The sequence below is a fragment of the Anopheles stephensi genome, chromosome 3 (assembly GCF_013141755.1).
Source record: "Anopheles stephensi strain Indian chromosome 3, UCI_ANSTEP_V1.0, whole genome shotgun sequence".
NCBI lineage: Eukaryota > Metazoa > Arthropoda > Insecta > Diptera > Culicidae > Anopheles > Anopheles stephensi.
The window spans coordinates 14111082-14127734 of NC_050203.1; the positions used below are offsets into that span (position 1 = coordinate 14111082).

Genomic DNA, 16653 nt, shown 5'->3' on the forward strand with positions numbered 1-16653 from the left:
AGAGAGGGAGATACTTCAACTTGAATTTTGGAATCTCAAGGTCTTCAGAACTCATAGAAAGGATTGTATCGAGGAGCCTTGGAAGAAAATGAAATTACTCTCAAGAAGTGTTTCTTGACAGGGAGACAGAGTGAGAGAAAGAGAGAGAGGCCAACAAAGCTTAGGAAATGTTTCTTCTTAAATTTTGGAAACTCAAGGACCTCAGAACTCATAGAGAGGATTGGATCGAGGAACCTTGACAGGAAACAAAGTCACAGAGACGTTGAAAAGGTATTACGCAAACGGAGCAAAAGACGAAACCGGATCGATACGCGCGCTAACAGCGTCCCTGCTCAGGGTGACGAGATTTTCCCTATTAACATGCTGCAATCGCTGCAAGGGCCCGGAAAACGTCACCCCTCGACGGCTTCATTAATGTGTCAAGGAAGCAGGTCCTGTCGCAAAGAACATTGCTACTGTAGCTTCAGTTAGTTAATCAAATGAACCATTTATGGGCATGATTAGTTAATCCATCTGAAATCATCATGCTCATGCACAGCTTTCCATCGCTACCGGTGCAACCCTTCGATAGGAGGTGCGTCCATCGAGTTCATTAGATGAAAGCTTCCATCAACGCTCACTTACTTTCAGATGTGCTCTGGAAGTATCCACAGGTACTACCCGGTACACCCTCCGCAGCAGAGTCAAGTGAAAAACAAACTTGAAATTGTCGTTAATGGTACGTTTAAGTGAAACCATTTTTTTTCTCCTCCTCACTCCCCGTCAATGGCTCGGTGCGTAACCTGGGACCCGGGAGGATACAACCCGATTCTTCTTGCTGCAGGTGATGAATCTGTCAGCGTTGTTGGTTTTAAAGCTCTGATCGCGGGCACAACATGACGTGAACGCGATGTAACGCGAAAGCGGAACAAAAACATAAGCAAACACACGTGGTCTTTAGCGATTAAACTGGTTTGCTAGGGCCGGTTTTCTAGCCCCGTGGGTTCAGTGTGGGGGTTTTCTCACTTCTTGTTTCTGTATTTAATTTAATTTCACCCGTCTCGTGTGGTGAAGTGAAGGAAGAAAGTAAAAGTGTCGTCTGATCGTTGTTAAACGGATTGTGGAGTAGGTGATAAGCGAGTTAGGGTGGATGCGAAAGGTGAACTTGAAGTGAGGTGTACGATGCTTATGGCCGGGTTTGAGAATAGTATTGAAATCCTTTTGGAGTTGTTGATAAAAAATAGAGTTTACGACCGATTAGGCTGAGCTAAAAGTGTTGGCCGGCCATTTTTTGCTTTCTTTGACTTGATTTTACCCGTAACTGGATAGTCACCTTAATGTCTGGAAAGGCGATCTGGAAGTGATTTGAGCTCCGGTTCTGCCGTATGAAGACCGACGCCGCTATCACCTCGGCCATTTGTTCCCAGCAAATATTGACGATAAAATGTTCTATTTTATATTCTTCTTCATCTTTTGGCACTTCAAGCTCGAAAAGTCTCGGCTTGCGATTTCTTTGACTTTATTTTGCTCGTTGCTGGAATAATAGTCAGTCCTTGTTATGGGGAGGCAGTCTGGATGGGATTTGATCCTCGGTCTTGCTGAGTGAAGACTGACGTCAGAATTGCACTTGTCACCGAATCGCGCCTTTAATTGTGTTTTGTTCGTATAAAACAATACTCATTATTATTATCTCATGCACGCATTTTTCGTAAAGTAGTATACTTAACTGAGAGTAGAATCTTGCCTTTCCTTGGTGGTTATGAAGGAATATATTTAAAAATGTTTTCTTACTTCTTCAAGGATGACTTTGTCGTTGCTATGTTACCGATGGTCATTTATATAAAACATTTATTCTAGATGGCAAATTGTGAAAGAATTTTACATGCTACACATTTTTGTTAGAATAATTTTTTATTTCAAAATATATCGATCAGTAAGATTCAATACGAAAAAATACCTAAAATAACAAAACAGATTTTTTTAAATATACATTCTTCCCTTATTTATTTCCTTTCTCAACATTCTAATTCATATATTAAATCCTCTTATTGTTCCTCTCTCTTAGCTAATTGATAATGCCCATCTTTTTGTTTCCATTTGCATCCCTTTGCTCTAGGTGGATACGTCAAACGATCATGTCAACTTTAACAAGACAGGTTGCAGTTATTATTTATTTCCACCCCGCCACATAAAACAGTCGTACGATTTGCTGACAACGTTTATTTTGCTATACCGCCCATGGTCGCGTACAGTTTGATGAGTTAATGCTCGAGCACACTTACAGCGAGCGAAACCCCACTATCGTGTCATATCAAACCAATAATCCGATTGCAGACAGAATGGAATCCAGTTCGTACACGGAGTGAAGAATGTTGGCCTTTTTTCATTGATTTCCGTTAGCGAAGGAAGAAGAAAATAACAAACGAGGAAAATCTACACACACGCAGCGTATACACTCCCCCACAGAGCGCAGATAGCCGGTATCTACGCATCACCGGGGTGGGCTGGCTTTAAAATCTCCACCATATTGCGGGCGGCAGCTTATCAAAACGAAAACAAATGAATTACGGCAAAAACGGTTGTCAATTTGGCGAACGGCAATGATGATGGGCAATAACAATGGGATTGTAAAGATATAGCGTCTGGCCGGCGAGGGAGCGAGAGAAGAAGCTTTGGACGTGTGCGCCCTGCGCCTGTGCGCGCTCCGGTACGTCATACGTTCCTGGCGGTTGGGATGTTTACGGCGGCAACCTGTTCAAAGCCGTACGTGACATAACCTGTTGCTTGCTTTTATTTCCATCGATGCTTTGCCTGCCTGCACTGTGCAAAAAAACGTTATATGATGTGATCTTTTTTTTGTGGTTGTAGTACTGATATCTCTTTGGAGGTCATCGTAGTACTTTGCATTCGCGATGGAATGCATTGACTAATTTAAATAGCCCTTCCAGGATCGTTCAATGTTAAATGTGATCTCCCCTGCATACGTGTGGGACGAGCCTCAGTCAATGAAGTCAACGGTGATAACGATGTTATCTACTGTCGTCGATTTCCTGCCATCATCTCGCGGTCGGTCGGAGATGGAGATGAAGTACGCCGCCAGCTTCACCTTCAAACTAAATTTGACGCTAATGGAACTAATATACCACTGATTGTGGGTATGGCAAGCTGTGTAAACACGTGCTTAGTTGTGTTGTGTTGTAGAACTGACAGTGTACAGAAATGGTGCTTTGAAGAACGTAAAACCTGTTGCTAATAGTGGCACGGTGGGAAGACCCAGATGCGTGAGGTATTAATTTTGGAACCGTAATCTTGGGGACGGAGCCATGCATCTGATTTCTGTTGAAGCCCGTTGATATCCGAAAGAAGGAGCATTATTGAACACGTGTGATCAGCTCTAATCCCACACTCCCAGTCCCTGGCCACATCCTTTCCCCGGTCGGAGTTATCACAGAGTCCATCTTCTTTGCTCCAAGATATCTCCATTTACGACTGTCCGCCAGCAGTGCACGCCGAGTAACGACTGTGGCAGTGCAATCTCAAGAGAGCAACTGATGAAACACGATAAGCCGAATCGCCGAATCGGCAACGAAGCAAGAGCGTGAGGAAAAGAGACGCACGAAGACAAGCTTCAACCGACCTAAGTTCTGGGATAATGTGGGCTGATGTGGGGGTTGTGATGAGTGCGGTGGGCGCTTCAATTTGATGATAATGACACCTACAATTTACCGATGCGAAACCACCGTACGGTAGGGGGCCCGAACTCAGCAGCTCGCCGTGCGCCTTCAGTCAGTTGGAGGAACGTGGTCAACTGGAACGGCTGCGTTATTCTCGGTGTGTGAGACAGCGTCCGAACGGCTCGTACTGGAACCTCCGGGTTTGCGAAATCCTCCACTTTCGCAAAGCGCACCACATTCGGGAAACCAGTTCTGCGGTGGCTTCGGTGGACCAGGCCGGCTAGCTTTCGATTGTTTGCCCCTCTTTTGCGTACGAGCACGAGCGTGTGTGTGTGTGTGAGTGGTGGAGCGAAGAAACTGGACCGTGTCCCAGCGTGCGCGTTTCCAGTTTGTGATCCGTACCGGAGGTGATCGGTGCGCTGTTTTGGTGCGGGTCAGCTGGTCGGCATTAGTGTTGTAGTATCTTCCTTAGCGATTGAATAAACTCAGACAAAGGGTGTGAAGAAGAAAACGGTAAATCTTCGTATCCTCCCTAACAAACGAGTGTGTGCCATAAAACCTTGCAGAGTGTAAGAAACATAGTGACGGTAAATCTTCCACTAACAAAAGACATACCATCCGGTGACGATTCACCCAGAGCCCCATCATGGATACTAAGCCGAGCAGTAAAGTGAGGTAAGTCTCGAGAAAATGTCTCCCGGCAGTGTTTTATTGTTACACCGAAAGTGTAAGAATACCGTACTAAAGCAAGCATTAGCTACCATGGTAACGGAAAGTGAAAGGAATGGGTCCAAAACCGGAGTCCCGCCAGGAATGTTGATAGCTGCATACAAAGTGGTAGGCTTGGCTGCATTAAAAGCTTCCGCCATCGGGCCGGGATGGAAAGGGATCGGGCCGGACTCGGGCGGTGGGGTTGATTAACGTCACCTAAGGTCGTTTGGTTTGGTTTCCACACCCAGCAATCACCAAACGGTACCTAGCCGGCTGAAAACACTTTCGATTTCATTCTCCTCTCCAATCGGGATCCCAACAGGCAATCACAGGGTGAAATCCGTTGCACGGTTCTCATGCTAACGAACGGTTCAATTTTTGAGTGGGTCAAGTTCAAACAATGAAGAGGATTACCTCGTACCGGTGAAGATGCACAGGGTCATCATCACACCGTCAGTGGTGGCAGCAACCATGGCAACCGGCCGGATCAGTATGCATCTCGTGTGTGCTGCGTGATGTGAAGGTCGGCGCAATAAAAAGTGTTGGGTCGGGGGAATTGGAGGGCTTTCGGATGCAGCCGCAACGATAAAAGTGAATCTGTCGTGTTGTTGTTGCTAGTGAACTTGGAAGGAAACGGTTGATTGAGTCGGCTTATCTTGGTGGCGAGCGATTTGTTTGATCAACTTAACCATGTGACAATTAAGCCGGGTTTAATTGGTGCTTTGGAAAATATGAAGGGTGTGAGATGTTTGATGGCGTGTTTGCTTTCTACTCTTCTCTTCGCTTCTTTTCTTGAGAGAAATGAGGTATGATTTGTGGATAAAGTATATGAGGTTTGAATATGAGGAAAGTTTTCGATGAGCAAAACAAAAAACCTTCTCCAGCGTATCATAATTTAACATTACTTCCGTTCCACTGATAACCGTTTTCGCCCATCAATAAAGGTAGATTAAGGGAAGGCTTCGAGCCCTGTCTACATACCAATCAGCTTGAAAATTATGAGCACCAATTTCACAGTTATTACCCAGTTATAATTTCACTTCAATTTTCAAAACGAACAAAAGGGGATTAACGTGGGGTCGGGCGCGTGGAAGCTAGCGCCGATAAGCCCGATAACGTGCCGCACTATAAAGCGTTTCCATTTATTGGATTTGGTGCGAATGTTTGCAAACAACCGATACCACACCAATACGGTTAGGCGTGTTGATCGTGCTGATAATGCTTTCTTTCCACTGGCATCTCAATCAATGTGAACTGTTCGTTTGACATGTGCTACTAGCTACTTGAAACGTTGGGGCGAATGCAATGTGGGTGGGTTGTTCCCGCTGCAGTTCCACGATAAGTGCACCTTCACGGTGGGTAATGAGTTGCAAATAAAGTAGCCCGTCTGCTATTGGAACCGGCATCGATCTAAGTGGGGATGTTATGGATATTGATAGAAAACAGGCATATTTTGCCATTAAGAGTAATTGAGTTGTTTCGCTACATTAAGTTTAATTTTATTTATTAAATTTTTTATTAAAAGATAGAGAAAAATTTTTAAAAGATTTTAAATTAAAATTGTCTTCTTGAGGCTTGAATTTAAAATTTTCTTTAGATAAATATTTTGTATAGATTTAAAGAGTGGTGAATATTTCAGCTTGATATCCTTATATTATTTATTTTGAATTGATCTGAATGAATCTTATCAAACCGATGTTTTAATTTTTTATTTTTTAAATTCGGTTACAGTAAGGTCCAATAGTCTATTCCAGTAGTCCAGTTGGTCCAATGTTTAGCCATCATTTTTTTTTAAATATGAAGTTATAGGATAAAAAGTGTAGACTACCTGCTTATTATTAGACTAATTTGGCTGTAAATGATTTTTGGTTTTGATTGATCGTCACATGGCAGGACCTGGGTTCAAATCCCATCCAGATCGCCCTTTGTCGTACGTAGGGCTGACTACTTTCTTCTTCTTCTTCTTCTTCTTCTTCTTCTTTTTCGTATGGCTGACATCCTCGAGAGGTCTCGGCCTGCATTTTCTGGCTTGCTGTGACTTGATTTTACCCGTAGCAAAGTAGTCAGCCCTGCGTACGGGCTGGCGGTCTGGATGGAATTTGAACCCCGGTCCTGCCAAGTGAAGACCGGCGTCGTTGTCGCCTAGGACACCACCGGACCGCCCTTCTAAAAAAATCTAATGGTACTCTCGGATAATTCTTCTTTTTATTAATTTACGTCCATTATTCAGTTCATTTGTCTAGTATTTAACTCTTAACTTCCCTTTTTTTTAAATAAATTTTACTCTCTGAGTTTATTGTTGGTCTTAACTTAAATTTCGATTGATACAATATTATTTAAAAATTTCATAAAATAAATATAAAGTCACATCGTGCATTGGATTAAAAAGACCAGCGAGCGATTACGAACTTATTTGTAGAAATAAAACTTTTAAAAACTCTTTTTCGTCCCTCTTTATGTTTACTAAAACCCAAAACAAACACCCTTGAAACTGCCGCGTGATTCAGCGCTGCAAATGATGCACCATTTGCACCACGAGATTTATGTGGTTGAAGTTCAGCCCGAGCTGCACTTCTATTTTTAGTGTCCGTCGTAGCACCGCCACACGCTGATTCAGTCCGGAATGCAGACCTAGCCTGGAAACGATTATCCATCATGCCTTACGAACACATCATCCTTACAGTCGGTGCTTCACTCTCCACTCAACCCGGTTTTCTTATCTATTTTCTTTCCGCTCCACCAGCAGCGATGGCATCGATGCTCCTTTATGGATGTTTTGGAAGCGACGGCGCTACATTGTGGTGTTTATGGCGTTTCTTGGTTTCTTCAACGTCTACTCGCTGCGGGTAAACCTAAGCGTGGCGATCGTCGCGATGACCGAGAATCGGACCGTACATTACGACAACGGAACCGTCGGATACGTAAGTGATCGGGGAAAAGTTTTTCTTTCACCCTCGCCCTTCCCCCTCCCGTTTTTATTAGTATCCTCGTGCCATAATTGCGCCAGTCCTTGGGTCGTCCTACGCGTCGGTGGCTGTGATGTGGCTGATGTGTTTGTTTTCTCTCTCACTGTCGCCCAACTTTCCAGGAGCAATACTTTGATTGGAGCTCCAGTCTGCAGGGTTACGTGCTGAGTTCGTTCTTCTACGGCTACATCCTGACGCCGTTCCTGGGTGGCTTTATCTCGAACCGATTCGGTGGCAATTATGTAAGTTTGGTTTGCGTGACAGAGAAGTTTGGTGTGCGTGTGAAACTAATTAAAACATTCTACTGCTGGACACTTGTGGCAGGTGTTTGGAGTTGGCATTGGAACGACGGCTGTCCTGACGCTACTGACACCGTTGGCAGCGAAGGCTGGAGTAGCGGTCCTGCTGGCGGTTCGTATTGTGGAAGGCATTTTCGAGGGTGTGACGTTCCCCTGCATCCATGCCGTGTGGTCCCGCTGGGCACCGCCAACCGAACGGTCGCGTATGGCCTCGATCGCGTTCGCCGGAAACTACGCCGGAACGGTTGTGGCGATGCCGATGAGCGGAATTCTGGCCAACGCTTGGGGCTGGGAGAGTGTGTTTTACGTGTTTGGTGTGATTGGATGCATCTGGTTCCTGGCGTGGATGTTCTTCGTGAAGACGTCGCCCGAGGTGGACGGGTGGATTAGCCAGCGGGAGAAAGAGTTCATACTGGAGTCGTTGGGACGTACGGAGGGTGATCAGGAGAAGGTGAAGCACCCGTGGAAGGGCATCCTGACGTCGGTGGCCGTATGGTCGCTGGTTGTGTCCCACTTCTCGGAGAACTGGGGCTTCTACACGCTGCTCACACAGCTTCCAACGTTTTTGAAAGGTGAGAACTCTTCACGAAAAGCCCAGCCCAGTATATTCTAATGAGTTTCTCCCGACTTTTCCAGATGCCATGCACTTTGAGCTAGAGAAGACGGGATTCGTGTCGGCCGTTCCGTATCTGGTGATGGGCATCCTTCTGTTCGTGTCCGGCTACCTTGCCGACTGGTGCCAAGTGAAGGGTTACCTCACGACAACTCAGGTCCGTCGGTACTTCAACTGTGGCGCCTTCCTCGCACAAACCGTGTTCATGATCATCGGCGCGTTCATCCTCGAGCCTGGACCAACGATCACCTGCATCACGATTGCGGTCGGATTGGGAGCGTTTGCCTGGTCCGGATTTGCGGTAAACCATCTCGACCTCTCACCGAAGAGTGCCGGAGTCCTCATGGGCATTTCGAACACGTTTGCCACCATCCCGGGCATCGTTAGCCCCATCATCACCGGGTACATCACCTCCAACAAGAGTGACAATGAGTGGAAAACGGTGTTCTACATTGCGGCGGGCATCTATCTGGTCGGGTGCGTTATTTACTGGTTCGGTGTATCGGGTGAGTTGCAAACGTGGTCCATCGAGGCCCAAGAACGACGACGAGAGCAGGAGAAGCAGGAAAAGCAACAATCGAAACCAATCGAAAGTCTTGCCTACACGAACAAAGTGAGCATGGAGGATGAGCTGTAAGGAAGGCGCTGTTGGCTGGCTGTGAGATTAGCTAGAGAACCCCCCGCCGGTGCAGATGAACCGTCAATAGCTGTAGTAGATGTATTATGTGTAGATGCAGCAGGCGTCTGCAATGCGGCCGGTATCTGGCTTGAGAAAAAAAAGAACTCCACTATTTACGACGAAGACGAACGTGTGAAACGATGCGCTTAAAGCGATCTAGCTGGAAGCTGGAACCTGTTTGCTCGTTTGTCGAGTTAAAAAAGAAATTATCGTATGTAAAATAATGTAAACGTAATTGTCAATAAAGTAAAGTAATTGTTTGAAAATGTAATTGAAAGGAAATGAGTGGCGTTTTGGGCCGGGCTTGAAAGGCATATTTCGAACAAGCTTGCATACAGCTTCTGGTGTTGCATACCACCGATTTTTTTATCGCGTGCCAGTCATCGTCATGGCAGCGTGCAGGGTTCTTCGGGTGGAATCGTTCACATTAAAAAGGGTGTTATTATTATGATAAAATATATGAATATAATATTATGTAATATGAAGTTATAAATAATATATTATTTCCGACTATTTAATTGCACCTTTGATGTTCGATAAACATTTTATCAATTTAAATAAAATATTTTCGCTTATTTTTCTTATAAAAAGGAATATTTCATGATTTTTTTATTCAAAATAGAGGCTGTTGGTGTTATATGAAGGCTCGCAGTATGAGGGCTCGCTGGAAAATAAAATTAAAAATAAATAATTATAGTTTTTCATCATTCAAAAAAACTTCATTTCATCAAGCATCATTCTTTCTTTTTTGCTCATTATCGATAGCCTGCCCGTACTGTTTTTGAGCAACATCGCGGCCGCACAAAATATCTCTTCTGCCTACGCAATATTATTGAACAACAAATCGCTTCAACAAGATGACGAAAGGTTCCAAAACAGAACTACAAACCTGTATTTATTACGCAACACGCCGTTCCAAAGCATCATCCTCTTTGACCTACGATCAAAAGCGCACCAAGCAGGTTGTAGTTTTTGATTGTTGTTTACCGTCTGCCAAAACCCGCGATGCGCGATGAAGGCGCGAACGCTGTAAACAAACCAAAACCCGCGGGCCCGCGGTTCTGCATCCTCTTCCCAACCCCGATGCGAAACCAATGACGACAGAGCAATCACAAGAGGCAACAGCCAAAAAAAAAAAAAAGAAAAGCGATCGACGACGCAAACATCTGGTTCAAATTTTGAATCATGGTGAAACAAGAAGCAGCAGCTACAAGCAACATGCAAATCAGAAAAAAAGCAAGTGAAGTTTGCAGAATGACCACCACCGGACGCTTGATGACGGTTTGAGCGGATGAGTGGGTGTGTGTAGGTGTTGTTGTTGGGGCCCGAAGAAAGGAACCGTTGTGAAAGTGTGAGTGAGTTGGTCAGTTTTATTTGATCGGTCCGGTGCGGTCATTTTCGCATGCTGAGTCATACGAAAGGGTGGTGGCTAGAGTTTGCCAATGGTGTGGTGGTTTGGCAAGATGAGCGACAACAAACCAGCACAAAACACATCATCGAACCGTTTGAGACTTCGCTTTTTGCACAAGAGTTATCTTTTGTTTAGCTCAACGTCGGATTGGGAGTCACGGGAAAGGTTCGACTTCCGTGGGACGCATATCGTACAATCGGTTGAATGAGTTACGCGCTACGGTTATGAGCCAAGAATAGAACCGATCGTGGCAGTGTTCCTAATTTATCGTCCACCGGCATTTTTGTTTTTTTATTTTCTAGAGCATGTCTTTCAAACACCCCAAACTGGCCAGGATGTGCCTTTTTTCACACATATGGTACGGTGAATGTTAAGAAAACATACCACGCAACCCTACAGTGGCAGCGCAATAATTGACAACGCAAGTCAATCGTTGAACTGATACAACCGTTTGGCACAAATAGCGCGGCAAGAGTGTGAAAGAGCATAATTGTACGGTCGTTTGCCTGTCAGAAGCAAAACGGGGTTGGGCGGAAGTCATCAGCATAACAAACAAATATTCCTACCACCCAGCGGTGTTTTTCATCGGAAAAATTTGGGTCTGTGTATCAACACACTCGACGCGGTGGGACAAATTATTGCGCCGCTCGTAGCGACAGGAAGCATAGGAACATGATAAGCCAACGAAAGAAAGCAAGGATTACGAGCGTGTGTGTGTTATTGCATTCTTTCCCCAACACGAGAACGATGTCAAGGATGAATGAAAGTGCGTAGAATCGTACAGGTCCTCCTGGCTTCCGGCTCGGTCCACGGCCGGACTCGTGGCAAGGAAGGGAAAATTTATGAGCATTTAATTCACCCGAAAGTACCGGGCATCAGGGGTTTGCAATTGAACAAGGCCACTTAGCGGGTGGCCTCACCGACTACGGGGTGATAAATTATCTGCCTAAATAGTGGCTGTGTGTGTGTGTTTTTTTGTTCGCTATCTGGCAGCAGGGTAAACAACCTGATCATGGTCAAGGTATCTGTCTTTCGTCGTGTGGATCATTAATCAAATATTTGTGAGCATAAGCACTGAGGTGGAAATAATTTGCAGTTTTTCTTAGGCGAATAATACGAGCCTCCTCGGGTGCTATATAAAAATGGCATGTTGTTTTAAGCATATGGCCCCTTGTTTTATTAATTAAAGCGCGAAATTTAAGCATAAATCCACCATTTTCAGTAAACTTTAAAATTTCAATCTCAAAAGCTCACGTACTCATGCTCTAATGATGTGCCAACGTCGGTAATGACGATGCCACGAGCTGTTTACATCAACTGATGGACCAATTTCGAAAATGGTTTAATATTGCACGAAATCAACACCATGACTTGGACGCTCAAGAATGTGGTCTCTCATAAACAGACGCTTTCGCCCTTTCGGCACCTTCCTCTTCATCATCCCGAAGCCACGCAAGCAAACACTACACACCACCCCAAACAAGCGAACGTGCGGCAAGCCATCAAAACTTGGTCGCTATGAAAAACACCAACATTCGTCTTCCATTTCAGCTAGATTAATTGACACTCAAACTGCGCGCCGGTACCGATGTTTGCTGTTGCCACGCTTGTTTCGCTCGCAACAGGTTCGCAGGGCGTTTCACCGTATTTTTTTTTTCTCCGCTTCATTTCCTAACGCTTGTCCTTGGTCCACCGCACGGGATTGCTGGAGTGTCCGGTGGGTGGAACATTCCGAGACGAGAGAAGACAGTAATTTATAACCACGCTAGCGCCATCCGTATGCAGCGCGAGTTCTTTGGCCTACCGAGGGTTAGCCGAGATGTAAACAAAGCTAATAACGCGCACCGGTCGCACGGTCCGGCTTCTAATTTATGGGTCTGTAAATGATGTAGCTTTTGGTCGGCACGGTACGGAGCTGCTGACACGTTGACAACCCCATTCGAGTTTGTTTTGCGGGAAGCAAAAGGCGCATAAAATTATGAAGCAGGAAAACTATATATTAGCGAAAGTTGGGTTTTTGTAGAGTGAGGCATAAAACTGTTCGGGTATCGGTTTCCGTCGTTCAAATCGTCTAACGGGTGATAAATGTCGGTTCGTCTCGTTCATTCATAAAAATTTGATACGACGAACCCGATGGAGACGCCTGGTGATTCACGCAAACATGCCAACGCAGAGGGTGTCATGGTGGGGATCGGGATGGATGGGAAGGAAACGATTGGCTAGTTTGTTATATCCTATCTGTTTGTAAAAGGCCAATCGCACAAACGGCCCTGCCTTGGTAGCACAAAAAAGTGACAGTCACATTCCACAGGCAACCAGGCGTCTCCATCGATTCGTACGCTGGGAAGCAGCATCTTCTTGAAGCTTCTACCAAACGCAAGACCAAAGGAACTGTCCGGCAGGGGGGTTAATAAAAATATTTTCTAAAAAGGTGAGCTGCTCGAGTTTTCAAGCAAGGTGATATTTTATTTGCTTCTCCCGCTGCCGCTCCCTTCGGGAAACGTTTTGCACTCGAGGCGGACAGTTAATATGGGCGAGATTTCCTCATTTGTTTCCCGTGCTGCGTAGCTCGACGCGTATGCAATCACCGGTACGCATCCGTAACGGTCAAACGGTCTGAAGCGAGCCACGGTTGCTTTTTTTGGTGCGTTATAATCTTCTTTGGTCCGATTACAATCTATTTTGAGTCGTAGCATTTCTTCACATTAAAATTCCATCCAGTGCGGGAGTTGTTTGGGTGAAAACCGGGGGAATTGTTGGTACGTGTGCCAGTAATGCGTGGCAGGGAATGAGAGAGACGGCAGCAGTCTGAGACAGAAAGGGAAGCAAACCCGTGTTATGAATGCCACTGGTGAAAAAGTCAAAATATTTTTGTCGATCTCAGCTATAGGAAAATCTAGCAAGGAATGTGCCTACGTGCAGACGCTGTAGATCAGCTTGGAACTGCAAAATTGCAGTCGCATTTAAATCTATCACACATGTTTCTTCACAGCTCAGCTACCATCGTACCAACAGCTGTTTTTCAATGCGGCACAAGTCACCGCCACTAAGCGTGCCACAATCGCCCCAGCCACATGCGGACGAATGTCAGAGGATGTCAGAGTTCATGTCGGACGGGCTCAGAAACGATCGTTATCGGCTGGGCCGGTGTACGATCGCCACCATCGCCACGGTTCGGTGTCATTCGAGAGCGTGTGCGCTCGCCATATTATTAGATGCCATCGTGGTAGCGGTTTTGAAAGATTCGACCACTCAACCGTCAATCAAACGTGATCGGCTTTTTATTTCATTTTAAGACCACCGATCATCGGGGTGTGAAGTATTCCATACCGTGTGTGGGTAATGTTCCCAAAGCAAAACGCGGGCGCATTTTCTTTCCTTTCTCTGGTGTTTTAAACGATCCGATTATGTAAACGGTAAGCAACCATTCATTTGTGACAGGATACTAAAAATATCGTGAAGTATTATTTAAACCCTGCTAACTACACTTATCCACCACACCAGCCGTTCGGTATGGGTCGGGTACCATATGTGGCGGCTGTAAAGGTGGATTTGTCAGTGCTGCGGTTTGTTCTAGTTCATTCAGCGAGAGGAAGGTGGGAGAAAAAAAGAGGAGAAGGAAAGGTGGGAAAGCATCCGACAACTTAAACTACCCACCATGGGGAGGGTTGGTATTTTATTTTCGTACCACGGATGTCACTTGTTTTTGGGGGTGGTCAGACAATCTTTTTTTAAAACAAACAAATAAAGGTGAGAGGGGTGGACGGCAAGGTGGACAGGATGGTAACCCACATCGAGACAAATAAAGATGGTAGAAAATAGAGCTAAACCGCATTGCGAACTCTTCCGATCTGGTTAGATCAAGGTTAATGAATAAATCGTGCCACGCTGAGTCGCTTGTTGGTGACGTTTACCGGCTTGCGTGAAGAGAGGATAAGATAGAGAAAGGGGACAGTTGACGCAATAAAAATTGGTGTTAGATTGTTAGAAGAAAAGGAAGAAGGACGCCTAGGAGCAAAACAATTCCTAGAATTGAGGCTTGAACAGCATAGATAATGGGTTTATTGTTGTTGCCCCTCTTAATGCTATATTCATAAGGGCGTAAACAACGGCGAAAAACATGTTTAATGAAAATCAATTGGAATGTGTGAAACGGTTTGAAATTAAAAACAGCCCCAAAAAATCACCCAAACAGCCAAAAGCGCTCTCAGGCCAGCCAAGATGCTGATGGCAACAAATACTTACCCGTACATTGACTTGCCGATTGTTGATATCATCTGCGATGTGAGCAGCAAAAGGAGAAGAGAAACGAAACCGCATTCTTGCATCAACAACCTCTGCCGCGTCGGATGCAAATTAAAAACACCCGCCTGTCTGCATCACCAGCTTTAATGCTGCATTATATTAGCCGAACGTTATGCAGCGAATTAATTTCTACCGAATGGAGCGAAGCAATTTATTGTTGTTGCTGCTTTATCGTCCGTCGCTTAAAAAAACGCATTCTGATCTTAAAACCATTTCCCATCGAAGCGCATTCTGCAGGGTCACGATCGTGTACAGAAAAAAAACCTCGGTTGTAAATTGAATCACGATGTTGTGTGAGTAAACAAATAAACTTCGCCAGCATGGTGGATGGCCGGTGGATGAACGGTGAATGGTGTGACGAATGCCAGGGAAAACCACATAATCGACTTTCGCTTTCGAATGTGTAGAAAAAAACGTATATTTTCGGTTTCCTTTGCTGCGAGTGTTAATGCATTTTGTTTGGCCGTTTTTCTCCCACAAGATCACATGCGATCGCGATAATTCATTTTACAACCAAAAAACAAAAAGGAAAACAAAGTGCACCGAGATTGAAAAATAAAATTAAAACTGCCAGTAAGGAATGTGCAGTGTAGGAAGAACGGTCGGCCCCCGGTACAGATGTTGGAGTAAATAAATTGCACTGCCCCCTGGCGCACTAGCAGTTTTGTTTATTTAATTACTTTTGCGTGCGTTGAGTGGGTGGAGCGGTGTGGAAAATGTGGAGGCAAAATTGCAGCTAAAAATATTTACATGATCTTGAACAGGGTGTAGCGTGTGGGTTTGCTGCGAGGTAAAGGATGCAGATTTTTAAGGGCATTTAAATTTAATTATTAAAATTAATAAAAGTGTGTTTTATTCTCGTTTATAACAGCTGCTCAAGAGCTTAAAACAATGTTAAAACACCAAAAATCCAACTCGCTCATGATCGTTCACATCCGCTGTTCGATGGATCGTGCGCGATCGAGCAGGAATGTGACCCTTTAAATTCGACCAGCTTCACCATCGACCGACCACTCAATCAACCTTCCACACACACACGCACGCCTAAGGTAAGACCTTCCCGAGTGCATTCCACAGAACACTGCGTGGTGGGATAAAACGGGATAGAACATCAAATTTGCAACTCAGTCTCCGTCTGCTGAAGTGTTGCATTTTTAACCTCAATTTCTGACACTTGGTGTTAGTTGACGGCTCGTAAACATTCTTGCTACTGCTTGATTCAGTTAAATTTTACCGCTGCTGGCTGTGATCTACCACCCATCCACCCTCCCTTTCCCACTAACACTTCGATCGATCATATTGATGTCTTAACCGTCGTCGTCATCGTAGTACGGGGGGGTAGCGCCACAGCGCGCTACCGTCCTTTCGTGCGCTTCGGTTCGGATAAAAATAGTGTATCGTTTCAGTTTCCCGCATACCAGCGAGGATGAGTGAGATGAAATGGAGGTGGCCGCGGGATGGAAGAGCGAGAGAGCCGAGTTTTCACGGTTGAAGCGAGAGTGTGCGTGGAAAATGGTGAGTTTAAAATGGTCCTAACGGCCGTTTGAAGCAATGTGAAGAAATGATTTAGAAAATGCATTATTGAAGGCTGTTTTTACTGAACCAAATGTCTAATAAAGACCCAGAAAGTCGCAATTAAAATAATGTGATTGAAAGGAAATGTATTTCCAATTTTTTACCCTCAAAAACCGATCACCTACACACAGCACGTCACCGAGAAACCACAAACGCTGTGTGAGATAAAACACATGTATCCTCTGTCTCGCTCGTCGAAAACATTCCGCTCATCACTGACAACAAACCGGGCGTGCAAAAAGGACCAACTAACCACATCCTCCCAACAGTGGCAACAGACGGCGGAGAGAAAATTGAGAGCGTGGTAGGTGAAAATTTACTCCGTCACTGCTCGCTCTTTCTCGTTCGCTCTTTGTCCGATGGTTTCCCACGAGGTAAAGTTGTTTCACTCTAGCGAAGAATTTTACGACCCCAACCGTACCACCCTACTATGACCATTCT

General features: G+C 45.1%; 1 protein-coding gene across 2 annotated transcripts; it reads left to right on the forward strand.

The window, feature by feature from the left end:
• The first annotated feature begins 3747 nt into the window (after window positions 1-3747).
• Window positions 3748-9192, forward strand: LOC118514381 (sialin). Of its 2 annotated transcripts, none has more exons than XM_036061255.1 (5): window positions 3748-4328; window positions 7108-7285; window positions 7453-7572; window positions 7655-8201; window positions 8266-9192. In XM_036061255.1, the coding sequence occupies exons 1-5, from the start codon at window positions 4300-4302 to the stop codon at window positions 8877-8879; spliced, it is 1488 nt and encodes a 495-aa protein (XP_035917148.1). In that variant the 5' UTR covers window positions 3748-4299; the 3' UTR covers window positions 8880-9192. The 2 variants fall into 2 exon arrangements, with proteins under 2 accessions (XP_035917148.1, XP_035917149.1); XM_036061256.1 differs by having other exon boundaries at window positions 7111-7285.
• Window positions 9193-16653: the final 7461 nt, after the last annotated feature.

Bases quoted from the DNA above. Each gene is read 5' to 3' on its own strand.
- LOC118514381 (XM_036061255.1), top strand. From the start codon at position 4,300: ATGGATACTAAGCCGAGCAGTAAAGTGAG. The intron at 7,573-7,654 runs GTAAGTTTGGTT...CACTTGTGGCAG, and splicing joins ACCGATTCGGTGGCAATTAT to GTGTTTGGAGTTGGCATTGG. The intron at 8,202-8,265 runs GTGAGAACTCTT...CGACTTTTCCAG, and splicing joins GCTTCCAACGTTTTTGAAAG to ATGCCATGCACTTTGAGCTA.